General features: G+C 50.4%; 1 protein-coding gene and 1 long non-coding RNA gene across 2 annotated transcripts in view; one reads left to right on the top strand and one right to left on the bottom strand.

Annotated features, from left to right (window-relative positions):
* Window positions 1-1,490: 1,490 nt before the first annotated feature.
* On the bottom strand, window positions 1,491-6,663 carry PRSS22 (serine protease 22). The gene is made up of 6 exons (XM_049904153.1): window positions 6,496-6,663; window positions 5,456-5,482; window positions 4,655-4,826; window positions 4,183-4,460; window positions 2,858-3,015; window positions 1,491-2,014 (listed from the first exon to the last, which is right to left on the bottom strand). The coding sequence occupies exons 1-6, from the start codon at window positions 6,575-6,577 to the stop codon at window positions 1,796-1,798; spliced, it is 936 nt and encodes a 311-aa protein (XP_049760110.1). The 5' UTR covers window positions 6,578-6,663; the 3' UTR covers window positions 1,491-1,795.
* LOC126087105 (uncharacterized) overlaps window positions 6,421-21,470 on the top strand; it is a 41,522-nt gene continuing 26,472 nt past the window's right edge. The window contains exons 1-3 of the long non-coding RNA XR_007519642.1: window positions 6,421-6,578; window positions 10,754-11,012; window positions 14,495-14,805. This is a non-coding gene — a long non-coding RNA (uncharacterized LOC126087105). The remainder of the gene's footprint in view (window positions 6,579-10,753; window positions 11,013-14,494; window positions 14,806-21,470) is intronic.

Below are 21,470 nucleotides of genomic sequence, written 5' to 3'. Positions count from 1 at the left end.
GGCCCACCCAGGGACTCCAAGGTCCATTAGCAGGAAGTACACCCAAGGACCCCAAAGGCAATTCTCCCTAAGTGATTCAAGCTTAATGTGAGTGCCTAAGGGCCCAAGCACAGCATGTGGCTGAGGCTAGAAGTCCTTTTGAACACTGTTACCCTGGCACTCTGCTATAGAGAAAAACGACTGGGCATGTGAGCATGACCATCAAGGCCTGCAGCCTTAGATTCCACATGTAGTACACCAGGGTAGTGCTATCAGCCAACTAGACCAGCAAGGGGATCATCGGAGCCCTGGAGGAGGGTCTAGCAGACTCAGGGGACTAGTGTTCATCAACACCACCATTTGACATTGACCAAAGCAACAGAACTGAACTGAAAGAATGACGTGACTTTTTTGTTCACTTTCTTCGCTGAAAGCTGCGCTAGTCTCTTTAGGCTAAATAAATCCTTAAGATCCTTGGCTAATTCATGGATGGAGTGGAGAGGCCCCAAGAGAAGAATTCTATGCTAATGAGGGAATGTGGGTGCTTGAGTGACTAATTAGAAAAACAGAATAGATGTGTCCACATTGTCCTCCAAACGGATGACACAGATCATATTACCGTGAACTCCAGAAACATTGATTAACACCTACTATTTTATTGGACACACACCAAGGTGCATAAGTCAACTCAGAATATTTCTGGGGAAAGAGTCAAGCAAATAGACGATAATAACAGAATACAATAAATGCATGGACAGAGGCTTACCTTTTAGGATGTGTGTTTGGGAGGGAATAATAATAAAAACAAAAACAAATAAAATATATTGTCTATATATACAGCAGGGAAGGACTAGGAAGGGAAGGGAGGGAACACTGATATTGTCACAGGGTCATGAGGGAAGACTGCTTTATGAGTGTGACATTTGAACAGAGATCTACAGGAGGTGATCTGGGGGAAAAGGAGGAGACGCATTTGGGACTTTTGGCCTCCAGGACTACGGGGACAGAGGAGGAGAGGCACAGAAGGGAGAGAAGAGAAGAACAGAGGGAGGGAGCCAGGGAGAAGGAGGAAAAAATGGGGTGCTCTCAGGGATGGAAAGTGGAGGGTGTGAGGAGAGCTTGGGTGGCAGGGAAGAGAGAAAAACCAAAACCAAGTCGTTGCTATCTAGTTAATTCAGACTCAACACGGGGTTACAGAGTAGAACTGCTCTGTAGTGTTTTCTTGGCTGTAATATTTACAGGAGCAGATCGACAGGCCCTTCTTCTGAGGTGCTGCTGGTGGGTTCGAACTGTCAACCTTTGCGTTAGCAGCCAAAAGAAAAATCAGAAGTCAATATGTTGCACAGTAGGTGGAAAACAAGGGTCTGCTTCAGCCCCATGTGGACAGGATGCCTGCGTCTCTAGCCAGGGCACCGTCCAACCTCATGGCCACCTCCCCCCGTTTAACCCTAACTGAACCTCCACTTCCCAATGTCCGTATACACGGGGAAAAAAAAAACAGGAACTGGGGAATAAATAATTTATTGAAACTGGGGAAATAAATAAGTGGGAAGGATTACAAATAACTGTAAAAAGCATTAATATTTATATACACAAACACGCTTCCTGCCCCGGGGGGGGGAGCCCAAGCCGCAGGGCGGGGGCGGGCCGGGGCCGGGACCACCTTCCAGCTGGAAATGATCCCTGCGACGGCACGCGGGCGCCCCCCAGAGGTAGATGGCTTATTTACAACCGAGAAGACACGTGGTCCAGTGGGCGGGGCACCCCTGGAGGCCTGGTCTCACCAGACCCCAAACCCAGACATCCCCAGCCGGTCCTAGAAGACCCTACGCAGCGGTCTCCGGGCCCCACTCTCCTGCGAGTGGCCGCGGAGCTGCACCCCTTGAACAATCCTCTGGATCCAGGAGCGGTGGGCGGTGAGGCTGATGTAGACGCCCGGGCGGTTGCGCTCTGCACAGCCCTCGCCCCAGCTTATGATGCCAGCCAGCAGCCAGGTCCCATCCACTTGGCACATCAGGGGCCCCCCGGAGTCACCCTGCCGGAGAGGGGTCGTTAGGTACCCACACGGGGAGGAGGGGTGGGCAAGGGATTGAGTGGCAGAGGGTTTCTTTCGGGGGAGCCCATTTCTCTTTCCTGAAGGCAGAGCAGGAGGCCAAGGAAGGACAGGGGTGAGGCGCATCTTGCATACCGTCTTCCCTGACAGTAGTGCCCCTGGAGTCTACCCAGGGGTGCCTTGGAAGAAAGGCTTGGCGATTGATCTACTTCCAAAAAATCAGCCACTGAAAAGCCTATGGAGCACAGTTCTACTATGACACATATGGGGCCTATGTGAGTCGGAATCGACTGGATGCCAACTGGATTTTTTTGGTTCTTCCCTCACAGCCCCGTGAAGCAGGATTATTGTTATTTCTGTTTTACAGATGAGGAAACAGAGGCTCAGAAATAAGGAATGTCTTGCTCCAGCTCTCAAAATGCATGAGGTTGAGCAGGAATTCAGTCAGGCCTTTACAATGCCAAAGCCCAGGCCTTAACCACTATGTTACCCTGCCTTCCCCACTGCATGCTGGAGCTGGAGCTGGGGGCCGGGTTTGGGAAGCCCCTCATGGAGATGTAGGTTCCCCATGAGTGGGGTCTATTTTGTTCCTGGCTGCATCCCAGTGCCTAGCACAGGGCCTGCCACAACTGAAATGTTGGATATATACATGAGGGATAAACAAATGAACCATGCGTAAGCCAGGCTGAGGCCTTGCTCTATTAGGGCCCAGGGCTGAGGGGTACGGCCAGGTCACAGCTGGTTCAGGATAGGAGTCCAGTGAGGTGGAGCCCAATGAGGACAGGGCTGATGCTGGCCAGGGTGGGGAGAAGGTGGGATACTCACCAGGCAGGCATCTCGCTCCCCTTCCAGGTACCCAGCACACAGCATGTCCTCAGTAATGGCTCCCTGCCCAGCTCCCTGCCAGTATAGGTGGCTGCAGACTTCCGAGCTGATGATGGGAACCTTCAGCTTCTGCAGGGCCTGAGGGTGGGGCAGGGGCACTGAGAGCAAGGAGAAGAGAGTCAACCATGGACCCTCTTAGTCACCGCCTCAAGGACCTGTTTCCCTCCATTCTCCTCAGCAGTGTTTATCAAAGGCTAATGCTCAGCCTGACTCTAATCAGAATTCCAGGGCCTCGGCCTCTGGACCCGCAGAATTACAATATGTGAACGTAGAGCCTGAGAATCTGCAACTTTAACGAGCCCTCAAATGCCCACAAAACGCTTACAACCAGTGGGCCAGCGTTCCCCATCTCAGGCCCTACTTTTTCCAGCTTGGGGGTTGCTACAGAATAAGTGTTCGATACCGTCCATTGAGGGCGGATGAACATGGATTTCTCTTGTCAGGACTTAAGGAACCTCCACACCCTTCCTAGGGCTGGTCTATAGACTCCCAGTCCGTAATTCTAGCTCCCACTGGCACCCCTTAGGATGACTGTGAAAAAGCTGGAACCTCAGAGGCAGTGAAATCCCCAGACACCCAAACTGGTGTCATTTCTCTGAACTTCTTCTGGAATTTGGTTAAAGTCCCATTTTCCTCCCACTTTTTCCTTACTTAGTCTCTCTTTCCCTCAGAATCTCTGTCTTCCAGATCTCCATCTTATCTCCTTCATCTCCTAGTTTCTGCTTGTCTGTTTCTTATTCTTGGCTCAATTTCTCTCTCACTTTCTACTTCTCTGCCTCTTGTGCTTTATTTAATCTGGCCTGTTTCTCGATCGTGTTTTCCAAACACCCAAACTTGGTTTGAAAATTATATTTAATGGTTATGGAGACAGCATTTTCTCCTGGGAAATTTTGCCTGCAATTGTGGCATGCTGACACCAGGGGATGCCTCTCCCCATTTTGGAATCTTAGGGCTGTTTTCATATTCACACCGCATTCAATTTGGCACTACACATGCCTTCTTTCAGCCATTCCTATATCACGCAATAGTTTGGTTTATCCAGCTGCTGTTGCCTTGGAACACACATCTTAAAATATAAGTGACCTAAAATTGTCCACCCAGGCTTCTGTGACACCATATCTCTAGATCGCAGCCTGTGTCTCAGTCATGCCACGCCTCTTGGCCTCGACCCGACCCTTTGATCCTCATGGTATCTGTGTCTCTGAGTGTCCACCACCTTCTGCTCCCCTCCATCCCCAACCACCTTGCTGGGGAAGAAGCCACACCTCCATCGTAGATACTCCCCCAGCCTGCAATCCAGCAGTCACTGTTGGGAGGGAAATGGACGGAGGAATCAGGGAGACAGATGGGCAGGATTCGCTCAGAGAACTGGATGGGGTGTTCAAGGAGCACCAGGGCGATGTCGGCACGGGCACCCTCCTTCCAGGAGTACACAGGGTGGGGCTGCACCCAGGCAATCCCCACCTTCTGGGACCGAAGGCCAGGGTTGCCCAGCTGCCAGATCCCCAGCAGCACGGAGAACTGGGATAGTTTGTTCAGATGGCTGGTGGAAAGAAAGAAGAGGGTGGGCTCAGCCAGGGACCACAGGGTGGCCAGGGACAGGGTGGGAGGGAATAACTGGGCAAAGAAACTTCTGGACAGAAGTAGGCTCTCCACCAGGGGGCGCCAAGATTGGACAGAGGCCTGCCGTGGAGCAGGAGGCCTGGACAATCAAGTGGAGGAGACTGGCTTACATACCCCTTGAAGCAGTGGGCAGCAGTGACCACCCAGCGGTTGGTGAGCAGGGAGCCCGCACAGTGGTGAGTCCTGTTCTTCTGGATGCTCACGACCCAAGGCCACTCGGCATCGGCACTGTCCTCGCCCCCCACAATGCGATTCAGCTGCTGTGGCTTCCCACAGGCTGGGGGTGCTGGGGAGGAAGGCCAAGTCTCTGTCATTCCCTCGGGCACTCTCTCCTCCTCCTTCTACTCCCTCAAATACTCAGGCCCACAGTTCCAGTCTTTTTACCCAGTTCCCCATTGCCTTTGCTCCCTCTGCCTTCCTGCATTGACTTACCCTCTTTCTTTGCTATTCCTTCCAAAGACCTTCTTAGCTGGCCTTTCCCCTCCACCTCTTTTCTTAACTCTTCCCTGTCTCTGTCCTGTTTATCTCCTTGAGTCCCTCTTTGACCTCCCCTGGAACCCTCTGGCCCACACCCAGGCTCTTTTCTGCTTTCTGAGTTTTGCTTCATGGAAGAAAGATGTGGCAGTCTGTTTCCGTGAAGATTACAGCCTTAGGAACTCTATGGGCCAGTTCTACTTTGTCCTGTAGGGTCACTATGAGTCAGAATCGACTCGATGGCAATGGATTTGGGTCTTCCTTCCTTCTTCCCTTCCCTCCCTCCTTCTTTCCCTTCTCTCCCTCCTTCCTTTCCAACGCTATCCCCACTTACCCCACTCCCCATCTGACCTGCCCCCACAAACGCAGACACACAGACATGGCCCCTCACTTCCAGCTTTCCTATCCCTCCTTCCCTCAGGACAGCCAGCTGGCACTCACCAGGCATCTTGGCAGCATCCAAGGTGGCTGAGGGGAGAGATGGAAAGAGTCAGGCTGGTGGGAGAAGTCCCTGGCCCAGTGGTGAAGGCACCTTCCAGGTATGGTACCTTCTCCAGGTGGCTCATTTCCCAGGCCTCCCAGGGCGGGCAATTCCTGGAGCCTCAAGCCCTCTCTGTGCAGCTGCAGCCTCGTCCTTACCTCCCACCACCTTCCTGTCCAGGCCCAGGCTCCATCCCACCTGCAGGGGTAGGACCAGGCCTGGAGCCTCTCTCACTGAGGGGCCAAGCTGGGGAGAGGGGAGGTTCAAGAAGCACAAACTTGGGCCCCTTGGGCATTATCCCCCAGGCCTGAGTCTGTGGCCCGCACATTTTCCACACACACAGTCTCTCTCATACACGTGTGCACACACATACACAGAGTATCTCTCTCACAGTGTCTCTCTCACACAGTGTCTCTCACAGAGTGTCTCTCACAAAACACAGAATGTTTCTCTCACACACACCGTGCCTCTCTCACAAACACATACACACAGTGTCTCACAAACACACTCTTTCACAAGCGCAGTGTGTTTTTCTCACACACAGTGTCGCTCACAAACACACACTGTCTCTCTCTCTCACACACACACACACACACACACACACACACACTGCCCCCTCCAGACCCAAGGCCCAGATGCTGCTGCCACCCTGTGCCCTCCCCCTCCCCCACCTGCCCCAGGGCCAAAACGTGCCTACTGACATGCCAAGAGAGGACAAGAGGTGGGGAGGAGGAGAGACAAGAGGGAGGGAGGAGATGGTGATGAAGATGGTAAGTAACAACTAGAGAGCTGGTGGGTCCTGAGCACTCAGTATGTGCTAGGCGCTGCCTTGGTGCTGACCTGTATTTTCTCATTTAGTGCTTACAGCTGTAGGGGAAACCGAGGCACAGAGCCAAAGTAAACAGAGAGAGAGAGAACACAAAAAGGAAAGGAAAGACCTGGATTTCCGGCCAGGAGGGAAGGAGGGAGGGAGGAAGGGATAGCAGGTCCCAGGACTCACCTGCCCAGGCCAGAAGCAGCAGAGTGGCTAAGATCCGGAGGCTGCCCCCAACCAGGGCCCGGGGACATCTGGAAACCACCATGGTGGGTAGGAATGGGGCACGGCCAGGCGGCAGGCAGTCTCAAGGGACCTGAGTGTTGTACCTACTAGGCAGACTTCCTTGCAGGTCAGCCCCACCAGGTTTTATCCCTGGTAGCGGAATGTGGTCAGACCTGTTCCCCAGTGGCTCAGTCCCTGCAACCCCAGGCTGTGGGTCATGGGAGGGAGTGGGGCTGTGGGGAGGAAATGAGCCGTTAGCAGCCTGGGAGCTCTGGTGAGACCCCCACCTGGGGCCTGGGGCCTGGGGGCTGTGGCTTTGGGGCTAGAGGCTCTGGCTCCAATGGGGGTCAAGGACTTGGACTTGACATTGACTCAGGGGCGGTGCAGAGAAAGGTCCCCACAGTGTTGAAAGGCAGGGGTCCAGGTGGGGAGAGGCTCAGACCCAGGTGCCTGGGTCTATGGTGGCTGAAATTTGGGCTTGGGATGTTGGAGGTCCCCAGGGCCTTGAGGTAATGGGACTGATGAGGAGGTGCCAGAGGGTGCAGTAACAGCTTCTGCCTCCAGGGGCTTCCACTGTGACTCAGGGAGCCTGGCCACCTGGGGCCCAGGAATCCCGTTAGCCCACTTCCTGGGAAGCCTGAGTCAGGTTTGAGGCCGCTTCTGGTGGATGGGCTGCCATCCCGTCCCAGCAGCACCTTCCCAGAAGGCGGAAACTCGCCTTCCTGTTGTGTCCCTGGGGCGGGGCTCAGCAAAATCATCCTTCACCTGGGCTCCCCAGCCAGCCTCAGGTGCCCCAGCAGCTGTCATGATGATGGCGGTCAGGGAAGGGCTGGGGTCTGCGACCAGGAACCCCCTTTCTGGACACCCATCCTGGGGCAGCTTCATCCTGCAGGTCCTTGCTGAGAGGTGTAAGCCCCCACCCCCACGGGCTCTGCAGCCAGCTCCCCTGGTCTACCTGGAGGTTGGTGGAGGCCACTCTGGTGCTTCCCTGACAGAGCCTGCCCTCTGGGATCCCAGGGACATCCCGCGGTGCTGAATCCTCCCTCACTGCCCACCACCACTCTTGCAACACACCCACCACAAGCAGGAGCTGACTTCCTCCTCTTCCGGGATAGACCTGGGAACTTTTGTCCATTCCCTTAATCAACAGACCTCCTGCGGGGCCCCTGGTGTGGCAGGATGAATAATAACAACAGTAACACCAGTAGCGAGTGATTAGTATGCCAGGTATCAGCTTGTTTAATTCCCTTATTATTATTGCCACTGTGCAGATGAGGAAACTAAGGTTTAGGGAGGCCAAAGGCTTTGCCCAAGCTCACCCAGCTGGAGTGGTGGAGCAAGAATTGTAACCCTGGTTCTGGAGATGCTCTTGACCACTGTCGGACTAGACTTGGGGAGGCCCTCAGGGCCACAGTCCTGTGGGGGAAGGAAGGAGAACAAACTGGCAATCATACAGGGTCCTAAGTGTTGGGATGGGGGTTTCGGGAGCCCATCAGAGGCACCTGACTCTGACTGGGGGTCAGGAGGGCTGCCCAGGAAAAGGAGGCATCCACACAGGCCTGGAGGGCAAGGTGAGCAGGGCTGGGGGAGGGTGACATGGTTACAGGCTGAAGGAAGAATGGGGCAGGGGCTCAGAGGTGGCTGCAGGCTGGCCGTCTGAGGCTGGAGCACAGAGACCGGGTTCTGGGGCTGCTGCAGGCTGGCCTTGCCTCCGTGGACCAAGTTCACTCTCTGGGCCCCGCTGGGCAGGTCTGACTGCCTTGCAGAGTTCAAATCGAGCTCCATCAAGACCTGTTCCCCCCAGAGCTGTCCAGAACCTGCCCTGGGAATGGACCCCTGCAGCCCACCTCCTCGCTGTTAGGGATTAACGTCTTCTGCAGGACCAGGCTAGCACACGCTGGAGCCCACCTCTTGGGCAGATCTTGCCCAAGAATTGTCACTATCAGAAAGAATCAGTGAGATGGCAGGAGCCCCGTGGCACAACGGTTAAGCTCCCAGATGCTAAATGAAATCTTGGTAGTTCGAACCTACCAGCTGCTCCTCGGGAGAAAGACCTGGCAATCTACTCCCATAAAGATTACAGTCGAGAAAACCCTGTGGGGCAATTGTGCTCCATCCCATGGGGTCGCTGTGAGTCAGAATTGACAGATGGCACACAACCACAGCAGGTGGGCTTGTGGTTAAACTACAGGCAACACCAACCTTCAGCTTTGAGGTGAGCCCCTTTGCCCTGCCCCCACCCAAAGATAAGCCAAAGAAGGGGGCTCAGGAGCTCTGAGAAGCCCCCCCAACACACCCACCCCAGTATAGAGCTGTGGGTAGAGGGGAGCTGCATGAAAAGACAGCACAGAATGGCCAAGTGGGGTAGTCTCGTGGGCACCTAGCAGCACTCCTCCTCACTGGTTCCCTCTCTTGGGGTCTGCCTCTGCACCCCAAGTCTCTCAGGCTTCCCCAACCTACTTCCTTCCTGAAACCAAGGTGGCTGGCCTCCCCAGGTTACTCACCAAGCATATACTGGGTGCCTGCCGTATACCAGGGCCTTTGCCGGTGCCAGGACACACAGTTGTGAGTAAGACTTAGGTTCTACCATCAGGAAGCACATGTCCTCTCAGGGATGGGAGGCTGGTGAGCAAGCCATGAAAGTGAGGTGTAGAGGAGGTGGGCAGGGGCCCTGGGACCCACCTGGGAAGGTTGTCATAGGAGGAGGAGGTGTGGGCAGGGACCCCAGAGGCCAACCTGACGGTGGGTGAGCTTTCTACACTCCTAGGTAAGGAGGGTGGGTTTGGGGCTAGTTTGGTGCCTGGTGCACATTGGGTCTCAACAGATTTTTTTTTAATAACTCTTTTTTTTTTTTAATTGTGCTTTAAGTGAAAGTTTACAAATCATGTCAGTTTCTCGTACAAAAACTTATATACACCTTGCTATGCACTCCTATCTGCTCTCCCCCTAATGAGACAGCACACTCCTTCTCTCTACCCTGTATTCCGCATATCCATCCAACCAGCTACGGTCGCCCTCTGCCTTCCCATCTTGCCTCCAGACAGGAGTTGCTCACATAGTCTCATGTGTCTACTTGAGCCAAGAAACTCACTCCTCACTGGTATCATTTTCTGTCTTATAGTCCAGTCTAATCCCTGTCTGAAGAGTTGGCTTTGAGAATGGTCCCAGTCTTGGGCTAATAAGGTTCTGGGGACCATGACCTCTGGGGTTCCTCCAGTCTCAGTCAGACCATTAAATCTGGTCTTTTTATGAGAATTTGAGATCTGTATCCCACTGTTCTCCTGCTCCATCAGGGATTCTCTGTAGTGTTCCCTGTCAGGGCAGTCGTTGGTGGTAGCATCTAGTTCTTCTGGTCTCAGGATGATGGAGTCTCTGGTTTATGTGGCCCTTTCTGTATGTTGGGCTCAGCTTTACCATATGTCTTTGGTGTTCTTCATTCTCCTTTGCTCCAAGTGGGTTGAGATCAATTGATGCATCTTAGATGGCCGCTTGCTAGCATTGAAGACCTCAGACATGACTCACCAAAGTGGGATGCAGAACCTTTTTTTAATACATTTTGTTTTGCTGATTGATCTAGATGTCTCCTGAAACCATGGTCCCCAAGCCCACAACCCTGCTACTCTGGCCTTCGAAGCATTCGGTTGTATTCAGGAAACTGCTTTGCTTTTGGTTTAGTCCAGTTGTGCGGACCTCTCCTGTATTGTGTGTTGTCTTTCCTTCACCTAAAACAGTTCTTGTCTACTATCTAGTGAATACCCCCTCTCTCCCTCCTTCCCCACCCTCGTAACCGTCAAAGAATATTTTCTTCTCTGTTTAAACTTTTTCTAGAGTTCTTATAATAGTGGTCTCGTACAATATTTGTCCTTTTGCTACTGACTAATTTCACTCAGCATAATGCCTTCCAGATTCCTCCGTGTTATGAGATGTTTCACAGATTCATTGTTGTTCTTAATCATTTCGTAGTATTCCATATGTGAATATACTGTAACTTATTTATCCATTCATCCGTTGATGGGCACCTAGGTTGCTTCCATCTTTTTGCTATTGTAAACAGTGCTGCAGTGAACATGGGTGTGCACATATCTTCAACAGATATTTGTTGAATGAATAAATGAGAGTGGAGGATGGGTGTCCAGAGGATCTCAACCTCCCCTCCTCCACTCCTCTCCTGTCTGCCTTCCTGCTTCCTCTCCATTCCTGCTTTCCCCACATTTCCTAGGTCCCAACCCACTGCCCGGATGACCCAAGGGTCAGGCACGTGCCCCCGACATGCTGCTACCCCAGGATGGGTGGCCGGGAAGGGGGTTCCAAGGAGAAGGGCCTGAAGGAGGCAGAGGAAGTTCTCGGAAGTGGAGGCGAAGCGGCTTCCTGCCACAAGTCTACCCTGGCATGGTTCAACATTCATTCAACAAAACATCAAGTGCTTACTGTATTCCAGACCCACACTGGGCATCCCAGTTGGACATCTCCTTACCTAGGTAAGAGATGGATGAGCCACCCATCCCTGCTGCCCACTCCACAGCCCCCCTGCCAGTAATTTATACTAAGGTGTTAATGACTGATAGGGCTGCAGGGGTATTTACATGTTAAAAGCAACTGGGGCTGGTAAGGCTTAACCCAATGAGATGAGTCACCAATGGTGGCATCTCAGACGTGGGCATGGGAGTCAGAGGAGGTCAAACATGAAGGCCCAGATGAACACTGGAAGGTCTGAACACTGGAGCCCTGCAGGATTTCCAGGGGGGCACTGAGATGCAGCTGTTTTCACAGGATCACTGGCTACTGCATTAGGAACCAATGGTGAGGAGGGCCAGGAGAGATGACGGAGATGTGGATGGATGAGGGCAGTGGCAGTGGGATGGAAAGAAGGGATAGATTCTAGATCTTTCTCTGAGGTTGAGTCAGCAGGACCGGGTGACGGTTTCACGTGGGCATGAGAGCGCAGCATGGAGCTTGATGTCGAGGGCTGGCCAGAGCAACTGGGCTGACAGCACTGCTGGCATGGGAAGTCTGGGCTGGCCTGGTGTGGGGCAGGATCCCAAGAGTGATGGGGAGTCTGGTTTGAGATGGAGGTGTGGCAGACCCCAAGTGGGGATGCCCAACAGGCAGGGGGAGTTCAGGGAAGGGGCTGGGCTGGGAGGGACCTGGGACCAGAGCACGTGGTGGATTCAAGGCCACGAGGCTGGCCAGGATGCCCGAGGCACAAGGGTAGGTCACAGATGAGAGAAGCTCAAGTAGGTGTCAGTCCAAGAACCTCATGCTCACTGCTGACCCCTCCCGCACATGCCAGAGGAGAGGTGCAGGGGCTGGGGGGCCTGACTCCCCAGGGCAGACCTCCCTGCTGTGGTGATAACCAAGCCAGGAATAGAGAACAGGTAGGAGAAGAAGTGGGAGCACTTTCGAGGCCAAGCTGCGACCAGCACAGGCAGGAAGCCCCTGGGAGCTGACAGTGTGGCTGGGTGCCCAGTGACATGGAGCTGGGCAGAAGCCACCAGACCACCAACGGCCCCGTGGAGGAAGCTGGCCTTTCCTTACAGGCAGGGGAAGCTACCGAGTTTTGGGTTGAATTGGTTGAATGGTGTTCCCCCAAATATATGTTGAAATCTTAAGCCCTGTACCTTTGAAAGTGAACTTGTTTGGAAATAGGGTCTTTGAAGACGTTGTCAGTTCAGTTGACTTGAGGTTGTGCGGGTCCCATCTGAGTGGTGTCCTCATGAAAGAGAAGACATAGAGAGGGAAGAAGGCCCTGTGACTACAGAGGCACAGCTGTAAGCCAAGGAACTGCAAGGATCGCTGGGGTCACCAGGAGCTAGGAAACAAGAAAGAATTCTTCCCTAGAGCCTTCAGAGAGTGCAGGGAGGGGGTGGGGAGGCAGGTGGGGAGGTGGCAGTCACGTCCACGTAGAGATATGAGATGGAGAGAGATGGACGGCCAGTGAGCCAGGCAGGTAGCAGGGTAACTGGCTGTCCTGCTTTGCCCAGGACAGTGGGGTTTCCTGGGACATGGGACTTTCAGTTCTAAAGTCGGGGCAGTGCTGGACAGACCAGGATGGGTGGTCAACCCCAGCCAACAATTCCCTCTCCCACTGGGGCTGAGGTGGGGTGTGGTCAACACAGCAGTCACAGACCTGAGGGTTCCATCGTTGGAAAGTCCAGGGTCCTTCCGGCCTCTAGAGGGTGCTAAGAAAGGCAGGTCCTCAGGTCCCTGTAATCCGTGGAGACTGAGACTAAGTGGGAGCTGTAGCCAGAGACTGGGTAGAAACTGTGCCCAGGGCGATGGCAGTGTGGAGTTGGCTCTGTCCTCCACAGCTCTGCTTTCTGCAAGGAGAGGCTGGGTCTCTCCAAGCTGGAGTGGTGGGAAGGCTGGGCCTGGGGCAAAGTTGGAAGCCTGGAAGGAATCCACTTTTTTGGGCATGTTGCTTCACTCAGCCTGTTTCATCTTAGTTCTGGCAGCTTGTCCTCAGAGCCCAGGGTTGCAAAGCACCTGAAACCAGTCTTTGCAGGTTTTGTTAGGCCTGCATGGTAGTGCAGTGTGTTTTGTTTCAGCTGGGCCAATGCACATAAAGAAATCTGCATTTCCAGTTTTTCAAGAAAAACTGGAAGCTCTGGCCACAGTGGGCTGCCTGGGCTGAGAAGCACAATCTACCGTACCCTCCGCTGTCCAACACTGGCCATTGACCCTTCCCATGCTCTTGGTGGCTGCAACAGTGGGCTCAAGCATAGCAACGATTGTGAGGATGATGTAGGACCGGGCAGTGTTTCCTTTTGTTGTACATAGGGTCACTATGAGTTGGAACTGCCTCGACAGCACCTAACAACAACAACTTGGAGAGCAGGGGCTGTGTCCTGCCTCCCACAGGGCCTGGGGCACAGAAGACTCTAAGCCCCCTCATTACTGCCTGAGAACCGAAGGAGGGAGTCTTAGCCTCCTGTTGTTGTTAGCTGCTGTCAGCTCATGCCCCAGCTTGCACAATGGGGCAAGATGCTGCCCGATCTTGCACTACGCCATGATGGGTTGCAGATTGGACTGTTGTGATCCATAGGGTTTCCGCTGGCTGATTTTTGGTCTTTCTGATAGCTAGATCTTTCCTCCTAGTTTGTCTTAGTCTGGAAGCTCCGCTGAAACCCGTTCAGCATTGTACCAAACAAACCAAACCAAACCTGTTGTCGTCAAGTTGATTTTGACTCATAGCAGCCCTATAGGACAGAGTAGAACTGCCCCATAGGGTTTCCAAAGACCAGCAGTGGATTTGAACTGCCAACCCTTTGGTTAGCAGCCAAGCTCTTAACCACTGTGCCACCAGGGCTCCATTCAGCACCACAGCAACACACAAACCTCCACTGACAGACAGGTGGTGGCTGTGCATGAGGTGCATTGGCCAGGAATTGAACCAGGTCTCGCACGTGGAAGGCAAGAAGTCTACCACTCAACCACCACTGTCTGTCTCTTAGTTTCCTGTGGCTGCCATAACAAATGCCACAGAGTGGGTGGCTTTAAAGAACTGAAATGTATTGTCTTATAGTTGGAAGGCTGGCCATTTGAATCAGGGTGTCAGCCGTGTCAGTTCTTTCTGAGGTTCTGAGGAAGAAGCTCTTCCATGCCTGCCTCCCAGCTTCTGGGGGTTGCTGCCAATCCCTGGCGTTCCTCTGCTCATTGTAGACATGTCTTCACATGGAGTCTGCCCTCCCCCTGTGTCTGACTCTGTTCTCTCCTTTTATACGACATCACTCAGAAGGGATTAGGACCCACCCTACTCTGGTATGACCTTGTTGACTTAACTGAAAACAAAACAAAAATTCTATTTCTAAACAAGGTCCTGTTCACCAGCACAGGGTTAGGACTTCAACATATCTTTTGGGGAACAAAGTACATTCCGTAGCAGACAGGCTTGAAGCTAAGCCCCCAGAATAGAGTGGCGCACTTTGGAGCTAAGTAAACAGTAGTTTCTTCCTCCCATCAGGCCTCAGTTTATTCATCTGTGAAAAGGATCCGTCAGCACCAGCCGGACCTGTCGTGACCTGCTGAAGGAAGGACCACTTGGGTGTGCAGAGCTGAGCAAAGACTGAGCAAGTGGCTGGGCCAGGCTCATCTGCGGGCAAGGTTTTCTGGGCACTAATGATTTTTACAGGCCTGGCTGGTTGACACGGGGGACACTGGAGGGCCTACTGTGGTGACACTGCTCATCGGCTGGTGGTCTGCCACCTCCCCAGGGGGAGGTCCTTCCTTCCATCTAACCAGACTCCTTAGCTGTCCTGGGAACCTGTTCTCCTGGTAAGTGGCATGTCACTTGGATCTTCCTTGCCTTTTGAAGACTTGGGTCAAACTTGGCTGCAACTTGGTCCTGGGTCTCAGGTCTCGGGTCCAAGGTCCCACTCAGAGCCCTCTGCCAGGTCCCCATTCTCCTTGATCTCACACTGTCCTTGGCCTCCACTCCAGGCACTTCCCGCCAGACTTCTCAGCTCTGGCCTATCTCAGTCCTGGCCCCAAACCTCAGCCCTTCCTCCCTCTGCCCCAAGAAACCCAGCCCCGCCTGGCATTTTGGATGCTCAGTAGCTCTGTTGGATCCCAAGTCTTCCCTCCATCTTCTCGCTGTCCTGCCTCTTCCCAAAACTGGGCTGTGTGGTCCGGGCCCTCTCCACCCCTAACCCACCATTTCTCTCCCAGGCAGCAGCCCCCCACCCAAAGCTAGCATGCTTGCCCATCTCCCCCCACCAAAAAAATTCTGGGGAATAAAGTCTTCTCCATCTTATAACAGCATTGCTCTTCCTCTTGACATTTATTTTAGGTAGAAGTCAAGCAACCCCCTTTCCTGTCCAGCCATCCCTTCTCTAGCCTTAAGGAATCCTCCTCCCCAGTCCCTTTCTCAACTCCAACACCTACTAGCCTTACTCTCTAAATGCAGCACCCCGCTTGCTCATTCTTTGAATGCTGGACTTCTAAGGTCCAGGTGTTCATTACATGACCCTATCAATCTTCACTCTGGCTAACATCTTCCTGAAATACAGAGTACTATTATTTCTTGTGGTCTACTAAGACCTTCAGGCTTTTTTTTTTTTTTTTTAAGCTTCACTTATACGTGCTCAGCCTCCCTTGCTGGTCTCTCTCTTTCTGACACCTTACTTGCCTGTAGCTCCGTGGTTATAGCACTCTTCTAGACACACCCACAACCTTTCCCTCCTTTAGAAAGTTGACTGTGCACTGGATTTCTATAAAGTTAATCACATTTTCTCCCCTGATTGCAGTTGTTCTTATAGAAAAATATCCCATCAGCCTCGACTAGGAATCTTTGGGGGAGAAAGCTGCCTAGTGCCCCACAAACATGTCATTGAACTGTCTGCCCACATCCCCACTCCATGCTCCCATCTATGCACTGCTTCTTCTGGTTCATGGGAAAGCCTCTCATTTTGGTGGACCCCCGCCATGGGAATTTTCTCCTTTTATGTGGCTAATTTGATTGCTCAAAGGTGAAGCTTGGAGCACCCTTGTGTCTGCTTATCTTTAAAATACCATGCTTACTAAAGGGACGTGTTCAAGCTGGGGCCTACTGACTAGCAAGAGCAGACTGTTAACTTTTCAGAATTTGACAAGCAACTGACATCATAGTAGTAGCTTAAAGTCCACCATCCCTGGTGGGAGTATTTACACCATGAAAATCAGCAAATCCTACAAAATGTGTTTTCTGGAGAACCAGCTGTTAAACATCAGGCAGCATACCCCTGAGTGTCAGAATGTTCTCAAGCCAGAGTCTTAACCACTCAAGTACACATCTCTCCCTTCTACCTGGGGCCAATTTGAGCCTACTCTCGGAACAACTCAAAATCCCAACACAGAGAAACCGATCTGGAAGGACAGGGCTTCCCCCGAGAAGGGAGTTCTAGAGTGGGAAGCAGGGAGCCAGGGAGGCCAGGCTATAGCTCAGACGCCAGCCGGGGGGAGTTGAGCTGGGAAGTAGGACAGAGGGAAACTGGCCATGGCCAGGCCTAGAGGCAAGGGCACACTTGTGAGGCACCAGTAACTCAAGAAGAGAGGAGGTGTGGGGTCGTGGAGTCTGAGGTCAGAGGTCACGGCCCAGGCTGTCCACCTGCCTCACCTAGGCCTGAGCTCATGGGAGAGAAAGTGGCTGGTACAGCCAGGCTGCCTGTTGGGGATTAGCCTGTCTAGGGGTGGGTGCCACCTAGGGGCTGTGCAGTTCCAGAGGTGAGCCACGCACATAGCTGGGACCTGTAGGGCCTCCAGGCTGGCCTTCAGGGGGACCTGCTGAGCTGTGACCTGGCTGGTCAGCCCCATCATGCCTGGCCCCGTGAGAGTAAGCGAAGGAGAAACTAGCTCCAGCCACCCCCGCAGGGTGAAGAGCCACCTCCAACCATGGTACTCCTCCCTTCTCATTCCCCCAGGGAAATAGATGAGAATGGCTCCTGGGTAAGTTATACTGCTGCTCGTTTCTCTAGCTGGGAGGACAGCCAGTGGACAAGCACAGGTGTGTGGAGAGTCCGTTAGCAGTTGGGATTGGGACAGGAGGGAGAGACCCAGAAAGGCCAGGGAGACACAAGCTACCCACTGCCATTCCTGGAGCTGTCTCTTCAAGCTATGACCTGGGCCCTGGGAACTTGGGCCTCCAACAAGCATCTCAAACTGGGGACTCTATCAAGTTTCTCAAATTCAGACAGTGCTCCAGGCTTCCCTGGGTCAGAAGATGCCCCAGTTGCTCGAGCCATAAGCCCAGGAGGCATCCTCAACTCATCCCTTTCCCCGCTACCTGACCAAGTCCATCTGCAAGTCGTGCCCATATATATGTCTGCTGTTCAGTTTCTCTTTTAAACCAGTTTTAACATCTTACTGTCTTCCTCATTCGGTAATGAGCTAAATCTTTGACACTTGTTCATTTTATATTTAGTCAAAAGTTATAATTTTACTTTTTTTTTTTAAAAGTCTACTTTTAACAGGCTACTAATATATACTCAGAAACCCTGGTGGCATGGTGGTTAAGAGCTACAAGCTGCTAACCAAAAGGTCGGCTGTTCGAATCCACCAGGCACTCCTTGGAAACCCTATGGGGCAATTCTACTCTGTCCTATAGGGTCGCCATGAGTCGGAATCTACTTGACAGCAATAGTTTTTTTTTTTTTTTTGGTATATCCTCACTGCCTGGCACATAGTGGCCTCTGATTTGGTTGAATTAATTGATTAGTTAATTAAATGAAACCCAGTTTACAAATTTTTACTTAATTAATGAAATGGGTTAGAGATGCAGTATTTGTTTTTGTATTATTTTAATCTTTTAAAATTTAGTGTATTTTGGCTATCTTTCCATGTCAGTAAGGAGCCTTGGTGGTGCAGTGGTTAAGCCCTTGATTGTTAACTGAAAAGTCAAGGGTTTGAACCCACCAGTCGTTCTTCAGGAGAAAGATGTGGCAGTCTGCTTTTATTGCTCTTTGCCTTTATGTACTGATGTGTTAGCTATGACAGCACACCTTGTATTTCTAGTAGTTCATGAATAATTCTTATCAATTTTATGTGACTATTAAGTATTAGTAGTGAAATGTCACCCATATCAAAATTAAGTTTGTTTTCAGTGAGTTTTATAGTATTAAGCTGGGAATTTTCTACTAAAAAAGGATTTTGAATCTCCCATTTAATATTTAAACAGTATGTTAGGAGTGTTTCTATCACAATACTTTTTTTTTTTTAATGTTTTATTGTGCATTAGGTGAAAGTTTATGGAGCGTATCAGTTTCCCATTCGATAGTTTGTACATAAAGTATTTCATAACACTGCTTTCATTCTCCACAATGACAATGACAATGGGTTTAATGAGTCCTATGTCAGCAAACCATTCATTCACAATGTGACTATTAATACTTGTATAATATTCCATTGTATAATGTACCATGATTCACCCAAGCTCATGTCCTCTGATTCTGGGCATTCAATGCTTTTTACTGTTGCACATGACACTTCAATAAACAAACTTCCTCATAAATCTTTGAAAACAAGGAGGCGGTGCCAAGATGGCAGAGTAGTCAGGTGCTTCCGGTGATCCCTCTTGCAACAAAGACCCCACCCAAAAAAATGAAACAATTATGACAAGCTAGGAGCCCTGAACATCAAAGGCAAAGTTAGAAAATGGACTGAGCGGCAGAGGAAGGGACAGACAGTTCGGAAGTGGAGAGGAGTTCCCAGACCTGAATCACTGGGAACCGCCAGGCACCATTCCCTGGAATGACTGTGGTGGGGCTGGCAGTAACGTTCTGGATGCAGTTTCCTCAGGGAGAAACAGCCAGCAGCACAGTCTACTCATACCTCCAGAATCAGAGAAGACGGCGCTCTCAGCAAAAGCTAAGTACTTGCATATATTTTACCATGCCCTGAGACCTCAAGCCAGCTTCAGTGGCTGTCGATTTCCCTGAGCCTGAGAGAGGCCCTGCTGAGCACCTGGAACCATTCTCTCAGCCTCGGAGAAGGAATAAATTCACAACTGGGGGGAAAGATAATCTGTCTGCTCCACTAAGCTGGGAGCTCAGGACAGAAGTGGCTCCTGTCCAGGCATAAACGGTCTGTGGACTTTGAATACCTTTCCTCCCTGCATGGACATGTGTGCACCTATTTCAGGAAAATAGGCCTTTGTTGGCAGAGTGCAACTGTTTCGGCTGTGTGGTAGAGAGGTGGGTGTCTGATGTTTGATACCACTTTGCCTATTAAACACGGTCCTCACCTAGCCAAATCAGGGGCCTAAGGACTGGTGGCTCCACCCATGTCACCTAGACACCTGCAACAGGGGTCCAAGGATAACTGGTACCTCTCAGTCCTTACAACCAAAAGCACTGGGTGCTGATGGTCCATCTGCAGAACTCACCCACGAGTGTGCTCTAGGGAACAGGAACGTGCTTTCCTCACAGACACTCGGGGGATGGTTGTCAGCCCTCTGCCTTGTTCAGAGCATGACCCCCTGCTACAACCTGCTACCTGTACCGACAACAATCACCCCTGACCCTCTAAGACTACATAACAGAGCCAGTACCACACACTCAATGAACAACTACCTGGACACCTGAGCTGAATCCATAGAAGAAAAGTGAATGGACTCCTAGGCTCATATACCTAATAACAGCTCTTGCCATCTGGTGACAGGATGTTAGAGCTTCAAAGGTGAAAATAATCAAGTGAGCTCACTCAAACAGCCTATTTGGGCATATCAAAACAAAACAAAGCAATAAGCTAGGATACAGTAAGCAAACATAAAATAAACTAATACAAAAACTTACAGGTGGCTCAGAGACAACAGTCAATATCAAATCACATAAAGAAGCAGACCATGATCACTTCAACAAGCTCTCAAAACAAAGAATCAAGGGGTCTTCTGGATGAAGGTGCTTTCCTGGAATTACCAGATGCAGAACATACAAGATTAATATACAGAACTCTTAAAGACATCAGCAACGAGATCAGGAAAAACACAGAACAAGCCAAGAAACACACAGATAAAGGAGTTGGAGAAATTAAAAAGGTTATTCAAGAACATAATGAAAAAATTTAATAAGCTGCAAGAATCCATAGAGAAACAGCAATCAGAAATTCAGAAGATTAACAATAAAATTAAAAATTAGACAACTCAATAGAAAGTCAGAGGACCAGAACTGAGAAAATGGAAGAAAAAAAAACACTTGGCACCAATATATTTGAAGAAAAATCACACAAAAGAATTAAAAAAAATGAAGAAACCCTAAAAATCACGTGGGAATTTATCAAGAGAAAAAACCTTAGAGTGACTGGAGTACCAGAACAGGGAGGGATAACAGAAAACACAGGGAGAATTGTTGAAGATTCGTTGGTAGAAAACTTCCCTGATATTGCAGAAGATTAGAAGATATTTATCCAAGATGCTCATTGAACTCCACATAAGGTAGATCGCAAAAGGAAGTCACCAAGACATTATAATCAAACTTGCCAGAACCAAAGATAGAGATTTTAAGACCACCAGGGATAAAGGAAAAATCACCTACAAAGGACAGCCAATAAGAATAAGCTCAGACTACTTGGCAGAAACCCTGCAGGCAAGAAGACAATGGGATGACAGAAGTTTAGGGAATTTGTAAAAACCAAACCAAAACTACAAGAAATACTAAAGAGAGTTCTCTGGTTGGAAAATCAATGATATCAGATATCAACCCAAGACTAGAACACTGGACAGAGCAACCAGATGCCAACCCAGATAGTGAAATCACAAAAATAAATCAAGATAAGAAAAAAAAAAAACGCTCAAAATAGGGAAACAGTAATGTGATTATGTAAAAGAAGACAACATTAAAAAAATAAAGAGGGACTAAGACATAGATCTTTCATATGGAAAGGAAGACAAAGCAATATAAAGAAATAAAAGTTAGGTTTAAACTTAGAAAAATAGGGGTAAATATTAAGGTAACGACAAAGGAGAGTATCAATACTACTCATCAAAATAAAATACAAGAAAAAAATAAAGACTCAGCAGAAACAAAGTCAACAACAACGAAAAAGAGGAAAAGACAATATATAAAGATAAACTACTCAGCAAAAAAAATTAAGTGGGAAAAAGAAACTGTCAACAACACACAAAAGGAGACATCAAAATGACAGCACTAAACTCATAACTATCCATAATTACATAGGATGTAAATACATTAAATGCACCAATAAAGAGACAGAGAGTGGCAGAATGGATAAAAAACATGATCCATCTATATGCTGCCTACAAGAGACACACCTTAGACTTAGAGACACAAACTAAAATTCAAAGGATGGAAAAAAAATATATCAAGCAAACAACAATCAAAAAAGAGCAGGAGGGGGCCAAGATGGCTGACTAGGTAGAAGCTACCTCAGATCCCTCTTGCAACAAAGACTCGGAAAAACAAGTGAATCGATCACATACATGACAATCTACGAACCCTGTCCATCAAACA

Source organism: Elephas maximus, chromosome 12, assembly GCF_024166365.1.
Source record: "Elephas maximus indicus isolate mEleMax1 chromosome 12, mEleMax1 primary haplotype, whole genome shotgun sequence".
Taxonomy (NCBI): domain Eukaryota; kingdom Metazoa; phylum Chordata; class Mammalia; order Proboscidea; family Elephantidae; genus Elephas; species Elephas maximus.
This window is presented reverse-complemented; position numbering and strand designations above follow the sequence as displayed.

What these genes read in the sequence shown, in the direction of transcription:
- PRSS22 (XM_049904153.1), bottom strand. Translation starts at nt 6,577, where the DNA reads ATGGTGGTTTCCAGATGTCCCCGGGCCCTGGTTGGGGGCAGCCTCCGG. An exon ending in GCTGCCCACTGCTTCAAGGG is followed by an intron (nt 4,461 to 4,654) that starts GTATGTAAGCCA and finishes TCTTTCCACCAG; the next exon opens with CCATCTGAACAAACTATCCC. An exon ending in GGGAGCGAGATGCCTGCCTG is followed by an intron (nt 2,015 to 2,857) that starts GTGAGTATCCCA and finishes CCTCTCCGGCAG; the next exon opens with GGTGACTCCGGGGGGCCCCT.